Raw genomic sequence first — 25,210 nt, forward strand, 5'->3', positions numbered from 1 at the left:
GTGCAAAAACAAGTGAAACTATAAAATACAACTGCATCATTTTAGTTGCAAATTTAATTTTCTATATATTAAAGATGACTTTAGACTGACCGTTGCCTTAAAATTTATAAATAAAAAAAAATGCATGCTATTGTAAATACAGCTGGTTGTATATTTTTATCATCATGATTAAGAATATAGGAAAGATGTTTATATACAGTATAATTATACTTCACTTCATTATTAAAATATATTTTGTAAATGCAAGTACATTCCTCCACTGTCAAATGCGAAACTCATTTATTTACAAACGTGTATTTTATTAAAAATGGCAACACTACAGTCGACGCGTTTACGTCAGCTTGAATTTGGTAGACGATATCTGGATTGAGATTTGTTTCTTTATTTTGGTTTACACCTGTAAGCATGTTTAACTCTATTAACATGGAGTTTGTACAAGCATTAAATCCTTTATATGCTGTTCCAATAGTGGCTGTGATTATATGTGCTTTCATAGTATATGCTTTCGGTTTCAAATCTCCTGTTCAGCCGCCCAGCTTTGATGGAATTGAAGAAGATAAAAAATACAGTAAAAAAAGAAAGGGAAAAGATACTCAGAAGGTAATTAATTTTAATGTTCAGATCTTGTGTTAATATTTTCTCACGTGAACATGGTAACTTTATGGTATTTTATTGAAGAATCATAGAAACGTATTGAGACTCGAAATTTCCATCTGGAATCATTTACAGTGAAGTTTGTGCCTTTTAAATTAAACTCACGTGTGCCGGCTTCTATTATTTACCTATATTTTTAGTCTTTGATTCAGTTATTCTGTGTATTTCACTATAAATGTATGAAAAATTTCTGAACCTAGAATCTATGCTTCCATTATACGATATTCCTCATTGCAAACTGGGAAACTGACATGTATGTGGTCTGATTATTTAACATTTTTGACTATTTTCAAAGGTGAAATTATGTTTAAGATGTTTCAACTAAGCAACAGTTTTACGATTTAGCGATAACTAATACTTGCGAATAATGACTAATCTACTTTCAGTAAAAATTCGTGAAAACCATTAGAAACATGCTTATTAAAAAAAAAAAAAAAAGTTCTGTCAGATTTTAGGGCTCTCTTAAATGGGGAATCTGTATATGGTAATGAAAGCTTTAACGATTAATGAAATTTATTAGGAGCGAGCATTTAATTAGGCCGGCTTATATTTTTGGAGTAGTTAAATGTAAAATGTAACTATTTGAAAGCTTTTAAAAAGAATGAGAGGGAAAATAAAGTGTCCTGTTTAATAAAAGTAATTTTGAAAAATTTGAATGTTATACGTATTAAAATACATTAAAAGCTAGTCAGAATCAGTTGGAAGATTTATGCAGGTAACCAGTAATATCATATCATTGGAAACTCTGAATGTAAATTTTAATATCTATTTAGTTAATTTTTAAATGAAAGATTCAGTCTAAGTTTGACTTGGTTATAGCAAGTTTAGAATCTTAATGGATTGCTCAGTAGCCAGCCAAGTGTGTAACACTGCTTGATACTATTATAGTTTAATAATTGTTAGTATTTTTTAAAAAAATTTAGTCTAAAAGGACAAATGTTGCTCTATATTGTTTTGAATTAATGGCTCTAGTGTAGAATTGGGTGCCCCTTCGATTAGCGACAATTTTTTTAAAATTTTGCCGATGAAACCTCACTTCTGGTTACAATGATAGTTTTAAGCTTGTTTTAGCTTCCTGATTTTATTTAAATGAAAATAGATTGATGTGTACATGGACAAATTTAAGGCAGTGCACAATGCCTAGTTTGTGCAATTCTGGGAAGTTTTTTGAAGTGAAAACAGATCGATGTGTACATGGACACAGAGTTTGTGCAATTCTTTGACTTCTTATTTTGGTTTTGTGTAGTGGCCATCTTGAAATTGTACCTTCCTGGTGGCATAAAAAAAGAGTCGCCAAGAAACAAGGGGCACCCAATTGTAAACTTTTACCAAATTAACGATAGCTGTCTTGACTTGAGTATATTTGCATTATTCATAGCTTAATTTTCTACTTCAACATTTTGTTTTTGCAATCTTTCGAATCATTGCTTTAACGTTTAATTGTATAAGAGTGGGTGGTTTTTCTGTTTTTGCCGAATAATATTTTAAATGATACTGCTCTTTTTATCTGCTAAAAATAACATTTTCTTTTTTGGTGGTCTGTACAATTGTCATTTCCAACATCATTATTAGAGATAGTAAATATTATATTATATATATCTGTATTATTAAATTTAAAGCATCATATTAGCATTTTGTTACCCATTGCTGCAGTTTTATAGTAATTTATATTGTATTAAACTTAAGTTGGAGTAATAGTGCAAAATGTATGTAATCCAGACAAAATAAACATCGGTACTTTTCCGATTTGCCGGCGCAAACGATAAAGTCGCCAATAATGGTTTAACTGATGCCAGATGGAATATCTTCGCTGGTAACCTTTTACGCCTCAGTTTCAAAACAAGTTGAAGCCATTTCTTATCAGATTGTTTCTTTCAATACTGGCATACAATAATATAGAATTTTTACACGATATTTAAATTTTATCCCCTAAGACAATTCACGGTAATTAAGTCAATTAGAACGCAATTACACCGCTCATCCGAAGGCGAAATCAAGTGTTAAATTCATCAATTCTAATGAGAATGCACTAGAGAAGTAAAGCACTGCGGTTTTACATAATTTCTGAGTAAGCTATTCGTACGAATTGAAATAATTCTTGCATTTAAACTTGTATTCCAAATTAAGATTTAATTTGAAATTAATGTAGATAATTACTGAGAGAATTAGATTATAGTAGCGTAGTTTACGTGAGATGAGATCACTTGGGGTCACGTGATACGAACCGGCGAATCAGGATTTTGAACCATGAAATCATAGAAAATTCTTAAATTAAAGTCTTTTTACAAATTTATTGTCTTTATTTATTGGCTCTTTACAAAATTTTAAACCATATTAAAATGTTTATGCCTTCAAAAAAAAAAAAAAAATTCTTAGAATTAAAATTTTTTATGTGTATACTGTATGTTGTCGCCAACAAAGTCTGCTTGGCGAGATTTGCGCCGGCGAAACGGAAAAGTACCTAAACATCATATATGTAACTGGAATATTGTGGATGAAATATATGTTTTGAGCAGAAAGAAGAAGTTGAGGTTGATCTTTACAATATGGTAACTGGTAGTTTGGCGACATTTTGGAGGCGATAAAGGTTACTACCTGGGACTTTGGTAATAATGTGAGCAGTACTCAGTTCCGATTACGCATTATTTTGTGTGAGGGAAATGAGAGATCATGGGATATGTCATGTGATATTAATGGACGAATTACGGTTCTTGAATCGGAAAAGGGGGGAAATTGGCAAAAAATCTGGAAATTTTGTATTTGGTTTATTCTGTGTTGTGTGAAACAGTGTTCGTGAATTTTTGGATCCCATGGCCGTAACTAAAGAAAAGTTTATCGGACACGTAATCAAGATTCTGAAGAAGATTTGGTAAGTTAGTATTTTTAATTATTTGAGGATATTATTTTTATGCATTGTTCTAAATGTGAGGTGGAAGTAAAGGAATTTGGTATTATTGGGAAAATTGTTATTAGCAATGATTTAGTTTAAAGTAATTAGGATTGTAAGGTAATTTTTATTAATTTAATGTATGTGCTCATTTATATTTTAAGTAGTGTTTTTGAATTTAATTATATTTTAATTAAATGATAGTTATTTTGTGAATTTTATGTTTGTAGGAATTTGGTATACGTTTAAGTTGAAGTAAACGTGCATGGAAATAATTTAAATATCTCACACTAAGTATTTGTAATGGTTGCGGTATGAATTCGTTGGTGAAGTTTATAATATAATAGATGATTTAGAGGTAAAAGTTTTTGGATATTTTATTTATTTTATATGTGGAAATGTTCAGATTTGAAAAGGGTAAATACTTTTCCGCGATCAGTTAATTTCATATATGTTCTTTTTAGCGGGTTTAAAGACTGAGATAATTGTCATGTGTTTTCATGAAATTTTTCTAATTTATGAGAAAAAAGCAGTGTACATGGATATAGTGAAGAGTGTGCGCAATGCCATTTTTGTGCAATTCTGGGATGTTTTTTTAAGTAAAAATAAGTCGACGTGTACATGGTTTAGTGATATTTTAATTAAATGATAGTTATTTTGTGAATTTTATGTTTGTAGGAATTTGGTATACGTTTAAGTTGAAGTAAACGTGCATGGAAATAATTTTAATATTTGATACTAAGTATTTGTAATGCTTGCGGTATGAATTCGTTGGTGACGTGTATAATGTAATAGATGATTTAGAGGTAAAAGTTTTTGGATATTTTATTTATTTTATATGTGGAAATGTTCATATTTGGAAAGGGTAAATACTTTTTCGCGATCAGGTAATTTCATATATGTTCTTTTTACTGGGTTTAAAGATTGATAAAATTGTCATGTATTTTCGTGAAATTTTTCTAATTTATGAGAAAAAAGCAGTGTACATGGATATAGTGAAGAGTGTGCGCAATGCAATTTTTGTGCAATCCTGCGATGTTTTTTTAAGTAAAAATAAGTCGGCGTGTACATGGTTTATGTGTATGTGTTATTTTGAAAAACGCGTAAGGAGTATGGTATTGTACACTTTTTCCCAATTTTGCAGTGAATATTTGTCATGATTAAGCAGTTTTGTTAGATAAAATTTCTAGCATAAGTGTAATTCGGCTAGTAGATTGTTGAAAGAAGTGTTCAGTAGATAAAAAGAAAAGAAACATGTCTTTACTTCGTGAAAACAAAATGGCGGTGGGAAAAAAAAAATAGAGTGTTGCTGTAGGAGAGTTGGTCGCCAAATTTTCGCCAAAAAAACGCCAAGTTACCATAATGTAAAGATCAACCGAAGTGGAACATGTTGGGGCATTAAGAGAATAAGCCTTATTGGAAATTCGGTTGATCTTTGGATTATGGTAACTTGGCGATTTTTTGGCAAAAATTTGGCGACCAACTCTACTACAGCAACCCTCTATTTTTTTTCGCCGCCATTTTGTCTTCATGAAGTAAAGACATGTTTCTTTTCTTTTTATTTGCTGAACACTTTTTCCAACAATCTACTAGCCGAATTACACTCATGCTAGAAATTTTATGCATTAAAACTGCTTAATCATGACAAATATTAACTGCAAAATTGGGAAAAAGTGCACAATCGCAAACTCCTTGCGCGTTTTTCAGAATAGCACGTACACATAAAACATGTACACGTCGACTTATTTTTACTTGAAAAAACATCCCACAATTGCACAAAAATGGCATTGCGCACACTCTTCACTATATCCATGTACACTGCTTTTTTCTCATAAATTACAAAAATTTCACGAAAATGCATGAAAATTTTGTGAATCTTTAGACCCGGTAAAAAGAATATATATGAAATTACCTAATCGCGAAAAACTATATACCCTTTCCAAAGATGAACATTTCCACGTATAAAATAAATAAAATATCCAAAAACTTTTACCTCTAAATTATCTATTATAAATGTCACCAACGAATTCATACCGCAAACATTTCAAATGGTTACAAATAATTAGTGTCAAATATTTCAATTATTTCCATGCACGTTTACTTCAACTGAAACGTATACCAAATTCCTACAAACATAAAATTCACAAAATAACTATCATTTAATTAAAATATCACTAAACCATGTACACGTCGACTTATTTTTACTTAAAAAAACATACCAAAATTGCACAAAAATGGCATTGTGCTCACTCTTCACTATATCCATGTACACTGCTTTTTTCCCATAAATTAGAAAAATTTCACGAAAATGCATGACAATTTTCTAATCTTTAAATCCAGTAAAAAGAACATATATGAAATTACCTGATCGTGAAAAAGTATATACCCTTTCCAAAGATGAACATTTCCACGTATAAAATAAATAAAATATCCAAAAACTTTTACTTCTAAATTATCTATTATATTATAAACGCAATCAACGAATTCATACTGCTAACATTAAATTAGTGTCAAATATTTAAATTATTTCCATGCACGTTTACTTCCACTCAAACGTATACCAAATTCCTACAAACATATAATTCACAAAATAACTCTCATTTAATTAAAATATAATTAAATTAAAAAACACTGCTTAAAATATAAATAAGCACATACATTAAATTAATAAAAATTAGCTTACAATCCTAATTACTTTAAACTAAATCATTGCTAATAACAATTTTCCAATAATACCATATTACTTTATTTACTCCTTACATTTAGAACATTGCATAAAAATAATATCCTCAAATAATTAAAAATACTAACTTACTTAATCTTCTTCAGAATCTTGATTACGTGGCGGATACACTTTTCTTATTTCCTCCGCTAAATAAAAAGTCGTATGTGCGCCTGTTTCAGGATGTTTAAAATCATACTTATAGTTCACAGGAAGATGTTGAAAACCTTCATCCTCCAAATAGACTTAATAAAACTTAATAAGCAATCTTTACTTCTATCTCGCACAACCTTAAAAAAGCACTTATTACTTCCCTTTTCAATCCCACTAAATACCCATTTCGAATTCACTTTAGATACGACCATGGGATCCAAAAATTAACCAACACTGTTTCACACAACACAGAATAAAGCTAAATACAAAATTTCCCGATTTTTTCCAGATTTCCCCCCTTTTCCGATTAAAGAACTGTAATTTGTCCATTAATGTCACATGACATATCTCATGATCTCTCTCATTTCCCTCACACAAAATAATGCGTAATCGGAACTGAGTACTTCTCACATTATTACCAAAGTCCTAGGTAGTAACCTTTATTGCCTCCAAAATGTCGCCAAACTACCAGTTACCATATTCTAAAGATAAGTTGAAAATTCTTCTTTTGCCAGCACTTTTTTAGACAGCTGTTGGACTGAGGGGCTAATCTTTGGAATATGGTAACAGGTAGTTTGGCGACATTTTGGTAAGGCGATAAAGGATACTAGCTAAGACTTTAGCAGTGTACATGGATATAGTCAAGAGTGTGCGCAATGCCATTTTTGTGCAATTCTGGGATGTTTTTTAAAGTGAAAAATAGGTCGACGTGTACATGGATGATACCGTGTATGTGCAGTTCGTAAAAACGTGGCTAGCAGTGGGCGATTCTGCACTTTGTCCCAATTTCGCACCTAATCTTCGTCATGGTTAAGCATTTTTGTTCCATAAAAGTTATAGCATAAGCATAATTCGGTTAGCAGATTGTTGGGAAAAAATGTTGGAAATGTTGAGTAAAAAAAAAAAAAAATAAAATGCCTTTACTTCGTGAAAACAAAATGGTGTTCAAACAAAAACTGCAGGTTGCTGTAGCAGGGTTGGTTGCCAAATTTTCGCCAAAAAATCGCCCAGTTACCTTAATCCAAAGATTAACTGACTGAGGAATATGTCCACCTTTTTTTTTTTAGTATAAAATTAATAACAAATTTAGAAGTTTGCAGAAGTAACATTTTTCCTATAAGAAAATATATTTTCAGGCATCGAAAGCAAGCTAAAATACCTTCAACTACAAACAAAAATGGGATACTTTTTTAATTAATTTTGGCTAATCTTTAGAATATGGTAACAGGCAGTTTGGCAACATTTTGGTAAGGTGATAAAGGTTACTAGCTAGGACTTTCCCAATAATCTGAGAAGTACACAGTTCGAATCACAGATTATTTTGTCTCAGAGAAATGAGAGATTATTAGAAATGTAATGTGACATTTTTCGGAAAATTCTGATTGTGATTTTAGCGGTTGATCTTTGGATTATGGTAACTTGGCGATTTTTTGGCGAAAATTTGGCGACCACCTCTGCTACAGCAACCCTCTATTTTTTTTTCCGCCGCCATTTTGTCTTCACGAAGTAAAGACATGTTTCTTTTCTTTTTATTTACTGAACACTTTTTCCAACAATCTACTAGCCGAATTACACTTATGCTAGAAATTTTATGTAACAAAACTGCTTAATCATGACAAATATTAACTGCAAAATTGGGGAAAAAGTGCACAATCACAAACTTTTTGCGCGTTTTTCAGAATAGCACATACACATAAACCATTTACACGTCGACCTATTTTTACTTAAAAAAAGGTCCCAGAATTGCACAAAAATGGCATTGCACACACTCTTAACTTTATCCATCTACACTGCTATTTTCTCATAAATTACAAAAATTTCACGAAAATGCATGAAAATTTTGTGAATCTTTAAACTCGGTAAAAAGCACATATATGAAATTACCTGATCACGAAAAAGTATATACCCTTTCCAAGGATGAACATTTCCAAGTATAAAATAAATAAAATATCCAAAAGCTTTTACCTCTAAATTATCTATTATATTATAAACGTCACCAACGAATTCATACCGCAAACATTAGAAATGGTTACAAATACTTAGTGTCAAATATTTAAATTATTTCCATGCACGTTTACTTCAACTGAAACGTATACCAAATTACTACGCACACTCTTCACTATATCCATGTACACTGCTTTTTTCTCATAAGTTAGAAAAATTTCACGAAAATGCATGAAAATTTTGTGATTCTTTAAATCCGGTAAAAAGAACATATATGAAATTACCTGATCGCGAAAAAGTATATACCCTTTCCAAAGATGAAAATTTCCACATATAAAATAAATAAAATATCCAAAAACTTTTACCTCTAAATTATCTATTATAAATGTCACCAACAAATTCATAACGCAAACATTAAAAATGGTTGCAAATACTTAGTTTCAAATACTTAAATTATTGGCTTTCACGTTTACTTCCACTGAAACATATACCAAATTCCTACAAACATATAATTCACAAAATAACTCTCATTTAATTAAAATATAATTAAATTAAAAAACACTACTTAAAATATAAATAAGCACATACATTAAATTAATAAAAATTAGCTTACAATCCTAATTACTTTAAACTAAATCATTGCTAATAACAATTTTCCAATAATACCATATTACTTTATTTACTCCTTACATTTAGAACAATGCATAAAAATAATATCCTCAAATAATTAAAAATACTAACTTACCTAATCTTCTTCAGAATCTTGACTACGTGGCCGATAAACTTTTCTTATTTCCTCCGCTAAATAAAAAGCAAGTATATGTGCGCCTGTTTCAGGATCTTTAAAATCATACTTATAGTTCACAGCAAGGTACCAGGTAAAATAAATAACTTGATAAAACATCTTTACTTCTATCTCGCACAACCTTAAAGAAACACTTATTACTACACCTTTCAATCCCACTAAATACCCATTTCGAATTCACTTTAGTTAGGGCCATGGGATCCAAAAATTAACCAACACTGTTTCACACAACACAGAATAAAGCTACATACAAAATTTCCAGATTCCCCCCTTTTCCGATTAAAGAACTGTAATTCGTCCATTAATGTCACATGACATATCTCATGATCTCTCATTTCCCTCACACAAAATAATGCGTAATTGGAACTGAGTACTTCTCACATTATTACCAAAGTCCTAGGTAGTAACCTTTATTGCCTCCAAAATGTCGCCAAACTACCAGTTACCATATTCCAAAGATCAGCCATTTTAGCTAATAAGCACTTAAAAACAATTTCGCTGCTAAAGTGCAGAATCGCCCGCTTATTTGTTTGGCGCTTTTTACAAGAGTAAGAAGAATTGGATTTTTGTCAATTTTCTTTGACTTTTTAAGTGAAAATAGGTCGATGTGTACATAGATAAAGTCAAGAGTGTGCTCAGTGCCATTTTTGTGAAATTCTGGAATGTTTTTTTAAGTGAAATAGGTCGATGTGTACATGGATACTGTGTATGTGCAATTCTTAAAAGCGCGGCAATCAGTTTGCGATTCTGCACTTTCTGCCAATTTCGCACCTAATCTTCGTCATGATTAAGCATTTTTGTTCCATAAATGTTCTAGTATAAGCGTAATTCAGCTAGCAGATTGTTGGAAAAAATGTTGAGGAAAAGAAAAAAATGCCTTTATTTTGTGAAAACAAAATGGCGTCCAAAACAAAACTAGCAGGTAGCGGTGTTGGTCGCCAAAGAATCGCCAAGTTACCATAATGTAAAGTAAAAAAAAGTTTAAAATCAAGATTTGAAGCATTTGTTTAAGTATATCTTTTCCTCAAAGAATACTTAAGTACAGTTTAACACTGCACTATTTTTTTTTTTTTTTTTTTTTCAAAATTACATATAACTCAGAATAATCTTGATATACAGTAGATACTTGTTAATTCAAACTCAAAGTTTCTTGGAAAAGAGTTCGAATTATCCAATGTTAAGAGAAAATATATAACTTATAATGTTCTTCAATACTTTGTCTAGATATAATGTTAAGGAACCTAGTGAACTAAGTAGTAAATTATAGCTGAGTTCTGATAGTTGCTGCAGACTTGAGAAGGGTTAAATATTATAACCCTTCTCAATTCCTTTTATTCACTCAAAGAAATAATAACAGATTGCTCCATCTTGGGCTTACAGGAAAACCTCCATTTAAGTTTTTAAATCAGGATAAGAAAATATGAAACTAATCTAATACTAAACTAAACAGACTTAGCTGAAGCTAGACACAAATACCCAACATAATTGGCCCTTAAATTAAACTAGCTGGCGATTATCAACAGGCACGTACAATACGGCCAAGCATAGTAGACTCAAGGACAAAGTAGCCAGAAGGCAAATATGCACCACTAAGGACTCCTAAGCACTCTTTCTCGAAGTAAGTTGAACTTTCCTTAAATACTCCTTCTACCTCATTTACATTCAATGTGATTCTAAAACTTTATTCTGGTAGGGAGTTGTAAGTGGGAAACAAGATTTGAAAGGGCTTCAAAATTAAAAATAACTGTTATAAAATTAAAATACACCTTACAAACTTTAAAAGGGTCTCGCTGAAGAAGAAAAATCTAGTATGTATAACCCCAGAAAATATATTATACTAAGCTATCTAAATGTATTCAAAAGCAATAAAGACCTACCGTAATCATAAAATGAAGCAGAAGATATACAGTAGAAAGTAAACTTTAATTAAAAATATGAGTTATACTTTTGGGAAAAATTGTAAAATGCATGTTTGGTTTTGTTTATTATGCCTACATTTTTCAGCCAGCTTTGCGATTTGAAGAAAACATATCAATTCATTTTCAGAAGAAGGTTTAGTCTGATTAAATGCTTTCAGAGTTTTTCTAGAGTCCATTATGGCTTGATCCTTAGGATGCTTAACAGTTTCTGTACTGTGTTCTGAATCAGATAAGGTCTTTCTTTTTCATTTTCTTAGATAGTTTTTATTGCCATCATTGCTCAGCTTTTTATAGACCTCCAAGTCTTCATCTACCTTTACATAATCAGGAAAAGTAATGTTATGACATTTACATTTTATGAATTCAGGAAAAGCAGTATCATCACATTCTTTGATATGATCATTCCCTTCGGCATGCATGAATTTAGCATGACGAAAACAATTACTAGTTGTTCTTTCTGTAGCAGCATCCCATGCAGCATATAGACCATTTATAGCTATCAGCAGAGTACTGTTGTAGTTTTCACTGCAATCTAAAAAAAAAAAATTATTTGCTGTAAAAGTCTCTTACAATAATTTGTTTTAAGATTCTTGATGATCCTTGATCCATTGGTTGTAGTTTCACAGTTGTATTTTGCGGCAAATATTCATCCTGTATGGAACTCTTGTGGAAGGTTGTGTTATCCACGAATTAGAAAATGTTATGGCTTTCCCTCAAAAACTGTTTACCTATTCCTTTTAAACGGTTACTGATGAAGTTTCGTGTCATCCATGCTGTTGTATTGGAAACATAATCAACTGGTAATGTTCTTATTCCTTTAAAACACAGTGGATTCTTAGACTTTCCAATCACTAATAATTTAAGCTTTTTCTCTCTCATCCATAGTTAGTACAAACTAAAGCTGTAATCCTCTGTTTATTGCTTTTACCTCCTATGTATGCATCCTCTTTAAAATGTAATGTCTTGTTTGTCCATGTTGTTTAATAAAAAATGCAGTTTCATTTGCATTAAATATATCTTTCGGCAGGTAAGTAGAGAAAAGCCCTGACAATTTCTGACTAAAACTAGTGCATATGTCTTCATTTATGTCAAAGCTTTGCCCACATACAGTTTGATAAGAAATACTGTGCCTTGATTTAAATCCAGAAAGCTATCCATCACTGCATTTAAAATCTACAATACCCATTTGACTTGCCACTTTTTCAGCCTTTGTCTGCCATTTTTCCAGGTTCGCACCATACACTGAGGAAGAAATTGGATTTCAGGCATAATTGAAAGACTGGGTTTTCTGAAATTCTAAAAAAACTGATAACAAATAAACAAATGATTCTCTCTCTACCCTGATCCATTCATAAAGCAGAGTTCGTACGGTTCTTAAGTATTTTTGAATCGATTTTTGGTCCTTAAAAGTCCTTAATTTCGGCCAAAATCAGCAGAAGGTCCTTAATTTTTATAATCTGTAATTTTGTGTTTTTACGACTGCCATTTTGAGTATGAATTAGCATTTTGCAGCAATATTTTTGGCGATTCACTGTCAAATATGGTTATTTTTTGTAATGGGTGAATGGGTTATATTTTGTTTGCATTTGTAATATAAATAAATGGTGGGATACTCGAGTTTCTGAGCAAGAAGTGAAACATAAGCATTTCGAAATTATTTAATTTTTTGTATTGAAGAGCTCTCAAACAACTTTCCGCTTTTGGAGGTGTGAATTCTTTTATTAAATAGATCTAAATTTGGTAACTTGCCAACATTTTGGCGATTTTAAGATCGGTTTCTATGGAAAATTTTTAATTCCGAAATCTGGGAAATTTTTAACGACTTTTTAAGAACATTCCAACACTGATAAATTTCATTAAAATATTGGTAATATATTGGAATTATATTTAAGAAATAACATTAAAATAAAGCATTTTTATTTTTCACTGTCATATTATAAAGTTCCATTTTGGCCACATATTGTACAATGTTTTAAATCTGAAAAAGGAGCAGTGTATAATGCTATAAAGCACAATTTACGAAACAGTTTTTAGCAAAAGCAAAATAGCTCTGTATTTAATTCAAAAGGTCATATTAATTTTTTTCATGATAAGAGTTTCTCCCATTTCTCAGAATATGCATCAATTTTTTTTTCTTTCTCTACTTTTCACTAGACACAAGCGTGGAGAATATCAAAAATGCTAATCTTATCATATGGACAGGCATTATAGAAAGGAATTTTTTTATTAATAAAGAAATTGGAAACTGACAATTCAAAAGATTCATCATATGTCTTTAATGCATCATACACAGGGCTGGCGCTAGGAATTTTGCCTCCTGACACAGTCTCTGTGGATTCTAAATTATGCTGTCTGGTGCATTTCTAAATTGTGCCTCCAATGCCTGCTCTGAATTCTAAAAATTTTGCCATTTCTAGGTTTTGTTGCTCGGTGTGTCACTAAATTCTAAAAATTATGCCATTACCAGCACTGTGACACCTTACCATATATATTTCATATTTCTTCTGAATGTTTGTATTACTAAAGAAATAAAATTAGCAGTTTTTTCCATACATTCTAAATGCATTTTGTGTTTTAGAATAACAGAAAACTTTAATTAGATCCAAAAATTCTAATGTGGAAAGGAAACGTTTTGAAGAAAGGAACTAAATATGTAAAGAGAAAGAAAATTATTCTTCTGAGATATGTACAGATATTATTATGTAAATTACCTAGTTGTTAAACAATTTCAGCCTTTACTATAATTTCCCATTTCTATTTCGTCACCAGAATGCAAATCAACGGATACAGTTTTTAAACTGAGGTGTTTGGAGTGTAAGACAAGAGTGTGTTTCTGACCTCCACTTGCTCTGTATTAGTTCCTATCAGCCCTGATAATTTGTAATTATTAGTCTTTCTATTACCGCTGCCAACATTTGAGTTTATGAAGACGACAGAGTTACTGAACCAGATTAAATTGAAATTAAATTGACCGCTTGTCCATATTTTTAGTTTTAATTTGACTCTTCTTATTTAATTACATCACCAAGAGCTGTAATTGATTTTGTTAGCATAAGAACATGCTTTTATGTTCTAAGTTCTTTTTAAATAAGAAGCTTATTTAAACCTCTGATTTATAGTTACTTTTAAACATAATGGTAATTTGTTTCATGTCTGTCGAGAGGTGGACTATTTAACTTTTACCAGATAGTTATAACTCCTGGAACTCTACATGAAGCTATGACACTAAATGCATCAGACAGAGCTCAGCTAACTTTCAAAACTTGCTAACTGTGCCTGCATCAGGCCTTTCAGGTTTATTCTGATCAGCAGGTCTCTCTCTAGGCAAGCAGAAGCTGTGAAAACAGACATTCTTTTATTATGAATCATGCTGATTATTGTTTTAATGCTCATTTTAACCTATGCTGCTTGACATAAAATCTACTTACATTTACTAAACCTCTAGACTGAGCAAGTATGTGACAAAATGAGATATTAAAAAAAAAAAGCTAACTGTTAGCAAAACACAACTAAAATGCCACTTATCTTCTTTTAAATATGTCTAGTTAGTATAAGAATAAAATATTTAATGCTACTTGATAATTTTCATATTTATTTATTTTATTCTCACATATTAATAATTATGTTAATTTAGCTATCTTTAATAATAAATCATCTACTTACGGATCTCTTTTATTTTTAGGATGGTATTAAAAAGTGAAGTTCAGGCATACAAAATATATTTTAAATTGAATAAATTCAGTTCCCATTTGCTCATAGGTCCTTAATTTTTTTCATTAATGGTCCTTAAAAATACTTAATTTCTGTGTGCAGAAATGTGTACGAACCCTGTAAAGGGTTCTGAATGAATCCAAGGAAACAGGTTAGGCCAGGGAACATTGTATATTAAGCACTGATAAAGGGGTGGATAATAGGACAATTGCCACTAATGTTTAGCGGAAATGCAGGCATGGGCCTTTTTACACAGAAAAGAAATGCAGATGATTTTGATACACAAAATAATAAATAAAGTATGTACTTTCTCTGTTAAACAAAGAAAAAGTTTTTTTTTTTTTTTTTTTTTTTGTTACATTTTTTAGTTTGGACTAACTGAAGTGACAAAAATTGAATTTGAATTAATGAGATATTTTGAGCATTAATTCCAGTGCAAGTTTTTGGGGACCTTTGGATTAGTTCACATTAACCGAATGTTTGAGTGAACCGAATTCGAATAAACGAATGTCCACTGTATTTCTTATGAACTTTTTAATACTGGAAGCATTCATAAGCTTATGATTTCTTTTCCTTCAACCGATTTCCTCGCTTACTTTTATAGCAACTTGAATTGTGTCATAATCAAACTGTTCTTAACATAGAGCTAAGTAATATGTTGCATTCCTATCGTTTCCAGTTTGATCATACATTTCCAGGCAACATCTTGTTGCACAAAATTAGCTCTAATTATGTTTTCTTAAATTTAGCTCCATTGAATATTTTTTAAATGAGCTGGAGCACAGTTATATATTAAATGTATCCAATTATGTATCCCTCATTATGTTTCACTATGCAAGCTGCCTGAATAAAAATATACAGTACAAAGTCTGTAATCCAGACGCGTCAGGACTTCGGCGATTCCAGATTAGGGGTTTTTCCGGATTATAGATCATCCATTTATATCTGGTAAGATGGCATGCAGAAATTATAAAATTAAAAATATGAAACCGTAATGTATGAAATAAAGAGCAATTATGATCTAAAGTGTTAAATATCTGAAAATTTTAGTGTTTCAATACTTTTTTAAAACTCTGAACTTTGATTCATGGTGCCAGACACACTAACTCAAAAATATATAATATAAAACATTCATATATCGTATCGACATTCTTATAAACATTCGTATGGTGGTAGTACAATTTAACTTCTAGGTTCGCGTTGTGAGTAACCTATGCAAAAGGAAATATCAATAACCCCAAATTCAATTAAACTCCATGTTACTTAAAAGCCTCCCGGCTCAAACAAATGGAGAGACATGACAGACCACAGTAAATTATACACGAGATAAATACACAAATACAATTAAATTTTAAACACGCATTTATTAAATTCTAGAATATTATTATATTACTAAATAATGGATAATCCTACCACATACTTTTACTATGAAAAGTAACACATAATGTCACACGCAATTGCAGCTTACAAAAATTAAGATTAACATTTTCAAATCCTACTGCATCATAAGAGTAACACCAGTATTTCTCCCATTTCATCTTCTAACTTTAAGTATTTATTTCCTTTAAGAACACTGATAATTTCCACATTGATTAATTAATTTAAGTAATTGCTCAGATTTCAACAAACATTCAAATGATGACTCTTGCTTGAGTATTAAGATAATTATTAAAGTAAAACAAATTTAAAAAAAAAAAATCACTCACGGGGTGAAGTCCATACTGCACACTCCCTTTACTCGGGAATACCTTTGTAAACTGATTAATAAGGTGATTTGACAGCTCCACATTGTCCAGCATCCAAAGTTTACTCGTGCACCAAATTATTCCTGCTGTCCTTTATTCACAAAATTATTGTTAATAGAGACAGACAGATCGTGCAAATTTTAAAGATGTCTTGGTTGAAACACCACTGAAGCTGTCCTTACAATTAATAAATTCCAGAGCATGGAAGAATGGAAGAAAATCAATGCAGCTGACACAGGCAGAGTAAACGGCATCGCACACCTTAGACGGATCCTACACACGTCTCTTTCATTCTGGAAGCCTCGAAACCCACCAAAAACGTAGACCACCCTTGGAACAAAATCTAATTAGGAAGTCAAAGTAATACCGCAGTGCAGAATCACCCACTTATTTGGTTACCGCTTTTCACAAGGGTAAAAACAATTGGATTTTTTACAATTTTCTTTTACATTTTAAGTGAAAATAGGTCGATGTGTACATAGATAAAGTCAAGGGTGTGCGCAGTGCCATTTTTTTGCAATTCTGGGGATTTTTTTAAAGTGAAAATAGGTCGATGTGTACGTGAATACCGAGTATGTGCAATTGTTAAAAACGCATCAAGCAGTGGGTGATTCTCCATTTTACTCAAAATTCTGTTGCAGACTTTTTGTCACGGGCAATTCCCAAATTGTTAAATCCATAGAATATAAAAAAAGGATTTAAAAATTAAACTAGTGTTTCAATGGAGTCTTAAGAAATATAGAACTATATAAACTTATATAAACTTACACAATCTGAAATCAGCGCATACGCTAGATTTGGCGCGCTGTTAAATGGGCACGTTTGCTAGATTTGGCGCTTTTGCGCATACATTTTCGCTGCAATATTTTTACGGTCCTCACAACGGAATAGTACCAACATTTCTTTCAATGCAAGTTGTTAAAGTTGGTTCGTTTTTTGTGCTAATACTTTCTCTTCAATTCTATAAACAGACATAATTTCTTGTTCAGTTACAAAGTTCCACTGTTCATGTCTTGTAATTGCTGTGTCGAGAATGCCGACTAACTTGTCAATCGAAATTTTTTCATTTTCAATAACCTCTCTGTCACTTTCTTCACTATCGGAAGTGTGCATGGGTAAATGCTTTATGCGCATGCGCAAGTTTGTGGCTTTGAGGTCCGGATTATAGATCATTCCAGGTAAAGGACGTCTGGATTACGGACTTTGTACTGTATGTATTAACAAACTAGTATACTAGAACTTGGTAGATGTCTGTCATAGGATATAAGGGATAACAGTCATTTTTGCATTATAGATGGAAGGCATGTGTATGTCCTTTAAACCTGGCTGCACAATGTTTTTTGAAGAAAATATTGTAAATATTCAGAAAAGTGTTCTATCTATGTCAATAATAAATTTTATGATCAAATTTTAAAAATATGCACATTAAAATTTTTAATTTCTCTAAAAATTTCTTAAAGGAATAGAAAATCTAATTATTTATTAGCATAGGAAAAACATAGTATACCATTACTCTGTATCAATTCTTATTTACTTTATTAGCACTATAGACACTGAGGAAAATGCAACAACAAATATGAGCAGCAGATTAAAGAAAGTGTTTTCGTGTGTTCCAAATACAAATTTTTTGTCACATTCGGCGAAGTGCATTTTTCTTTTTCTGTGCTTTTGTGCTGGGCAAACACTGCATTTTTGTATTCCTTTTCTTTTCTCTCTCTTTTTTTTAAATTTTTTGTTTCTGATAATTAAAAAAAAAAAAAAAAAAACTCACTCTCGTTTTAAGAATCTGAATCATGCGAATTAAAAATTCATTATCCCTTTAATCCTCATTTTCTTCAATACATTTTTCACCATTTGATACCTCTAATAACTTTTGCGACACTTCTTCGTTGTAAGATAGATAACGTGACATGTTTGCCGCTTTTGATACCATCACAAATCAACTCTGTAAGCATAGAGTCGCTATATATATTGACCTTTGTTCCTAATTGATATTTTGCCAAATTGATGGCTGCTTTTAATGCAAGAAGCTCTGCCTGAAAGATGGTATTTTTACACTGGACCTCAACAACTTGCGTGAAATAGGCGTGTTTTTAGAAAGGTTTGTTTAATCACACGGGTCCATTGGACCCAATGCGTACACTCACGGGTTAATGTAATATTGGAAAAGTCTCTAATCCATTTATTTGAATGAAATTTTTCGTTATTTATCAAACTTGACTTTTTTTTTAGCTTAGCCTGGTGGTGACTGTAAAAAGCCATTCTACATCTAGCAAAAGAACTTATACATTAATTTGAATTTTGTTTTAAAATCTGTTTTGGTGTTTTTTTTTTTTTTTTTTTTTTTTTTTTTTTCAGAATGTGTCAAAACATGGTCTTGTAGTTGACATACCATCATATAAATCAGGCTACTGCTTCTATTTGCACATAAATCATCTTAAATCAATTTGTTTTTTGATGGTTAAATTTCATAACTTTCATTGCAGAGAGTACTGATACATACAAACACATTTTCCTCTCATGTCGTTTTTACAAAAAAATGCATGTTTTAGTATGCTCCACTACCCCTCTAAGTTTGTCCCATGATCTATGAAACATCCTGTAGAAATGTAAAGTTCAAAACAGGAATCAGATTATTTAAATAATGAAGCTTTTTGATAGATCAAAACATATCTTTTGGAAAACATGAGTTTAAGATATATCAAGGGCTATAAATGATTATTTCTGATATATGTAATGATTATAGTTATTCAGTGATAAAATGTAGTAATTTATATTTTTTGTATTATTCACAGTCTTCCGTCAAGGATGATATTCTAATTAATAATGTATTTGCATGCCATGATGAGTTGAATCTCTTTAAAATCACTAAATTTTGTGATGCCATAGTTAGAATTAATTGCCATTCTTGTAAAAAAGCAGCTATAAATCTCAAAACTGAAGCAACAACCTGTGTTAGGTGTAGATTTTTATCATAGAAACGCTGTCAATATGAAGGGTAAACAAAGTCCCTGTTCATCAGGAGCAAAGAAATCTTCCTAATCTTGATGAAGAGCATTCTTTGCTCTTGATAAAGAGTGACTTTGTTTGCCCTCCAATTCAATAGAGTTTCTATGCTAAAAATCTATGCCTAACACTGGTTGTTGCTTCACTTTTATGATTTATTTAAGGTGTGTTTTTCTTCTGTCTTAAAAAAAGCTGTAGTCAGTTCTGTCACTTATGCGAATTGTGTGGTCTAGCTGTTGGTATTTGTTTTAATTCATCCATCAGATGCTCTGTAGGACTGTGAGCAAGCCAGTTCAGTTTAGCAACATACCTGTCAGCGAATCAGATATGTATGGCATGTGCCTTATGAACAAAAGTGTGATTATGTTAAAAATAGAAGGAAGCCCACATAAAACTATAGCTATCCAATATGGACAGCAAGAAATTGTTTAAAATATTGAGATAGACCTCTGTGTTTATAGTTTTTTTCACAAGATTTGGGAAAAGGGATGAGTCTGAACTAAGAGAAATGTTAGGTTTCCACCATCAAATGTTACTATGTACAGGTACTATGAGACCCATAGACTCCAATTACATAGTTTCTTTGGATATTCCTAAAAAAGTATGAGCTACAGGAAGTACTGAAAAAACATTGGATTTTAGTGAAAGGAGGGCAAAGGAAACCCGAGTAGCAGAGCAACATTGTAAAAACGTTGCAATATGTCGTCTTTAAGTCCTTATATCGTCTCACATGTCTGCGAACATCCACTGTTTTGCAACCGTTTCAAAGACGTCTTTATTACTTCTTTGCAGATGAGGTTTTTGTCGCATAGACGTCATTATTGCATCTTTCGCAGGTGATATTTTGGTTGTGAAAGTATCGTATCACGATGTCTTAAAAGATGTCTAAATGTTCACCAAATTCCACCTTTTTGCAACAGTTGTGAAAATGCCGTTATTATGTCCTTGTGTTACATATTGATTTATGCAGAAAAATAAGCTTAATAATTAATATATTTTTCTTCTTTTTTGAAATTTTGTATTCCTTGTATTTATCTAAAGTTTAAATATTTTATCATTTCCTGAAAGCCAGAAAGTAGTACAATTTTTTCTCTTTAGAATAAATATGCATAATTAATAATTGCCCTAATTATTTTCAGTACTTTAAACTATATTTTTTAAATAACTTAAATTCTAAGTCACGATTATTTAAGATTTCATCATTTTTTCCCCTTAATCCTTTAGTATGTAAGTGAGAATAATTATGAAAGTGGTTATTATAAATATATAACTTTAATAGTAGGTTTTAAGTAAATAAAACCCAATCAGACATAAATAAAAGTAAAGATATATATGTGGGTTAAAAAAAGAGTGTTTCTGATTATAACAACAGCATTATCACATTTACTTCTGTTAAAACTCGGAGACATTTAAAATTGCCCCCGGTCATGATAAATTAGGAAGCGGTTCTTAAGGTAGCATAATCAGTATTTTACCTGAATTCAAGTATAAATTTATTCGCATTTTATAGTAAAAAATTTAACCATTAACTTCTATATCTCCAAGATATCCAAATGAAACACTGTATAAAGTAGTTAATAAATGTAATCAACAGTATTTCATACAAAAATGTCTAAATCTAATAACCAAAAAAATCTTCCCATTTTCATATCTAAAATGAAATAATAACCTAACAAACAACATTCATGAAAGCACTATTTAAGAAAAAACATGAACTGGCAGTGTTTGAAAGTATAAATGAGCAGAAGGAAGGTAACAGACTAAAATTTCCAATTAATAAAAAAATATTCTTGTTTTTTAAATAGTAAGCAATTAAAAGTTCAATAATTATGGATTGCAGTATTTACTAATAATGCTGATGTTTTTAACACCATTTCTTTCGATCATATATTAATGTATTTACTTACTTTTAGTTTCTACATTTTAGAATAGTGGTAGATTACAATGATTACTTCATGCACTTTATATAATCAATAACTTTTTCCTTTTGTTAGTGTAAAAAAATAATTTAAATAATATAGTATACGATAGTAAGCTAAGTACGTTAAAGTAAGCTCTTTGTTAAATAGCACATGATGAAACTTTGTTTCTATTTATTATGGATTTCTTTGTTATCACAAGCACATAAAAGGTAAGCGAAGAAAATAGAATATACTTAAATTTAATAAAAAATAAAACCTAATTTCCAACATTCATTTATTGAGATAATCTAATAAACAAACATAACGGCAATATTTAAAACAACGTGAATTACACAGTGTTTGGAAGAATAGATACCAAACGAAAAGTAATAAAACTGTGATTTGCAATCAATAAAAATATTTAGTGTTTTTTAATATTACACAATTAAATATCACATAATTATAAATTACAGTATTTCACAGTAATGCTAATGTTTCCTTAACACTATTTTTTCGATCATACATTTCATACACTTTAAAATCATTAACCTTTCCTGCATACTATACAAAAGACAACATAATATACAATGTGCATTATTATTAATTTTAAAGTATTCCTTGAATCTTTCTAATATGTTATTACATATATCTAATTCATCTTCAGCAGTCATATTAAGTACCAGTCCAATAATTTCCTTCTATTTTGAAACTCATGAACATACCATAACAGCTTGAATTGTTGTTGCTTCTGCATGGATTGCATTTGCATCCATGCAGAAGATTTCTGCATTTTGCATTGCAGAAAGTGCCTTAACGTTGTATGTTGTTTTTGGTTTTATATGAATAAATTCTGAGTACCAACACAATTTGGAAAAAACCACCATATAATTTTAATCACTGGTAACACATAAAACACCAAAACAGAACACTATTTCATTGTATCTGGACGAGTTTAGCAAGCTGCAAGCTGCATCCGATATTTTTTTTAAACAATGCATCCAAAATTCAAAATTTTGATTGTGGTCTTGTAGAGCAGAAATTCGGCATTACCGTGAAGATTTCTCCTCAATTCAAAATAAACTGCCATCACTATATTCTTGTGCATTGTTCTCTTTCTGTATTGAAGCTCTCTAGTATTTAATTCCAATGGTGAATTGCAAAATCGTGAAGAAAATATTCCTGAAAATAAGATGGAGTCTGAAATTATTGCGCCGTTAACTGACTTGTTTGAATTTGGCAGCTAGCCAAAGTGTGCAAGCCTCGACCTCAGATGTTTGTTTATTTAACCATCCAGTAAATTATATGCATGGAATATCAAATGGTTGAACAGCGTTTCAGTGTAACTTTTCAGCGAGTTATAAGATTGCACTGAAACTTTCAACGGTTCTTCTGATCATCTTTTTCAATAGAATCTGTTTCAAATGGCTTAGAAAAATTATTTTAACTGAATAGAATTATGAACAATGTTCACAAGGTTATATTTACAAAAAATATTTATCAGGCTCGCTAAAACATTTGTAATGTCAATATCGCCAAATCCCGAGTGTACCGTATACTAGGATTAAACCAAGTATTTTTAAATGCATGGAGATGGACAAAAGCGTAACAAACAGTTCATCAGAACTTTTATAGGCAATGAATTTTGTATTTTTGTTCACAGTTTCTCTAATTTTGATGTCAGCATTTATTAGTAATTTATCAAAGCCATTATCAATTTATCAAATTAATTTTGTCGTTTTCCATTAAAAGTGTTAATATTTCTTTCTCCTTTTCCATTAATTTTCTGTCAGATAGTTTGGACAACTGTTAAATATCCATGGATATGCAATGTCTTTTAACATTGGACGTTTTCTCGGAATTCTTAAAACTGCCCCATTTATAATCATGAATACATTTTCACGCACAATCGTATCTTCACGTAAATTGTACTTTTTGCTTTGTATGCAGTAAAAATGTTTCATATGTCAGCATATTAATTCAAATAAATTTGTCCTTACTTCAAAAATAATAAATAAAGTCATATCTCAGTAGTAAAATAATTGCTAACATGTGATTTGCATTGATTTTGGAAATATTTTTTTAAATATATAAAATGCATAACTTAATAATTTACTTTATATATTTGTTTCATTTTTAATTACTTTAACAATAATTTAGCAGGTATTTTTAGTACTAATTAAATTTAATAATTTGAGTATTTATATTAAATTTATATTTCATTAGATGAATCTACCTTAGATTAATATATTTAGATGAAATAAAGTAATGAAACATTGCAAAATAAAACTTATGCGGACTTCAGATTCTTGAAAGGGCAGATTTAGTCTCTTTTCATTCTAAAAGTAATGGTGATGAACTACGAAAAAGATGCTAAAAGGACCACGTCTAAAAGCGGTCATATCATGACGTTATTGCCAAGATGCAACGGCAAATATTTTGTGTCTTCGCAACGTTGTAAAAACATCGTAAAAGTTACCACGACCACTTTGCAACCTCTCGGACCAGTTTGCAATATCGTTACGACGTTGCCGTGCTACTTGGGAATGGTATGCATAACAGAACCAACTTATTCTTCAGGTGATTAGCAAAATGCTTATGAGATGGATATTGTGTTAAGTTGATGGTCTTCCTGGTTAGATCAGCAAATTCCAATCCTTAGCTTTTTGATAAAGAACCTTGAAACGAAGAGCTTGTTTACTCTATTTGTCCCGTTTGGTTATGACGAGAAAATATGACACTTGCTTCTATGAGTTGTGCGTAAACAGGAAGTTTTTTAAGTTCAGGAATTGTGCCTCATCAGAATAAGAGGCTATATCAAGTCAGAAATGTAAAGACTTATATTCTACAGAAATTTCTTACAATAAAACATCTACAAGTTCTATAAATCATGCATTTTGCATTAGCAACAAAAACTTGCACATAGCATGAAAAATGACTGTGTGTTTAAGAATAACTTTACACTAGTATATTTTAACAAAAATTATTCATTACTTTTAAGATTTTTAATCTTCTAAAACAACATTATTATTCTAAAACATATTATTTTTTACGATTATCATTTGAGTCTACATTTGTAGAAATAAAATGATTACATATAATTTGTTGAGGTTACAATGATAAACAGCATCTATTTTTTCAAAGGCATGAAGAACTTAATGCTATAAAATAGAAAGCAATATCAAATTTAAGATTAATAAAGCAACAACCTTGTGTTTGACGTAGATTTAGTCAATAACTCAGTTTCGAGGGCAAACAGTTACAGGTCCCTCTTCATCAGAAGCGAAGAAATCTGCAAGACTTAAGAAGGTTGGTTGGTTGATGTGATTATGGCAAAGCCTCAAGGGCCTTATCTGCCTAAGGGGAGGGATACCTTGGTGGAGGACTTTCTAAGGGAAACTGGCTCATATACATGTTATACATGGGGAAAACCATGAAAACACCCATGCAGCCCACCCGTTCATGAAATTCAAACCTTGAACCAATCTGCCAGTGTTCAGCGACTTTACCGCTCGGCTGCTGGTAGGCGACTGAAGATGGATATGTGTCGTTTTACCCTCGAAATCGATTGAGTTATTGACTAAATCTATGCCAAGTACAAGTTAACCAAAAACGTTTTTGCCATTTTAGACAGTCAGAAACAAAAAGTCATACAACATATAATAATCACTGCTAATCTTAAAAGTATTCACCATCGGCATCCAGTGCCTTTTTGCCAACGAGTGGCCAGCTGTGCAATGACGTTACGGTAAAATTCAGGAGTCTT

The 25,210-nt window shown here is 31.0% G+C and overlaps 1 protein-coding gene across 1 annotated transcript in view; it reads left to right on the top strand.

Moving 5' to 3' along the window:
* Window positions 1–304: 304 nt before the first annotated feature.
* LOC118193210 (uncharacterized) overlaps window positions 305–25,210 on the top strand; it is an 85,174-nt gene continuing 60,268 nt past the window's right edge. Inside the window, exon 1 of the mRNA XM_085808573.1 lies at window positions 305–600. Within this exon, the coding sequence (XP_085664699.1) occupies window positions 406–600 (195 nt within the window). The 5' untranslated portion in view covers window positions 305–405. The remainder of the gene's footprint in view (window positions 601–25,210) is intronic.

This window comes from Stegodyphus dumicola, chromosome X1 (genome assembly GCF_044657685.1).
Source record: "Stegodyphus dumicola isolate Sdum_Otavi_A_Nest chromosome X1, ASM4465768v1".
Lineage (NCBI taxonomy): Eukaryota > Metazoa > Arthropoda > Arachnida > Araneae > Eresidae > Stegodyphus > Stegodyphus dumicola.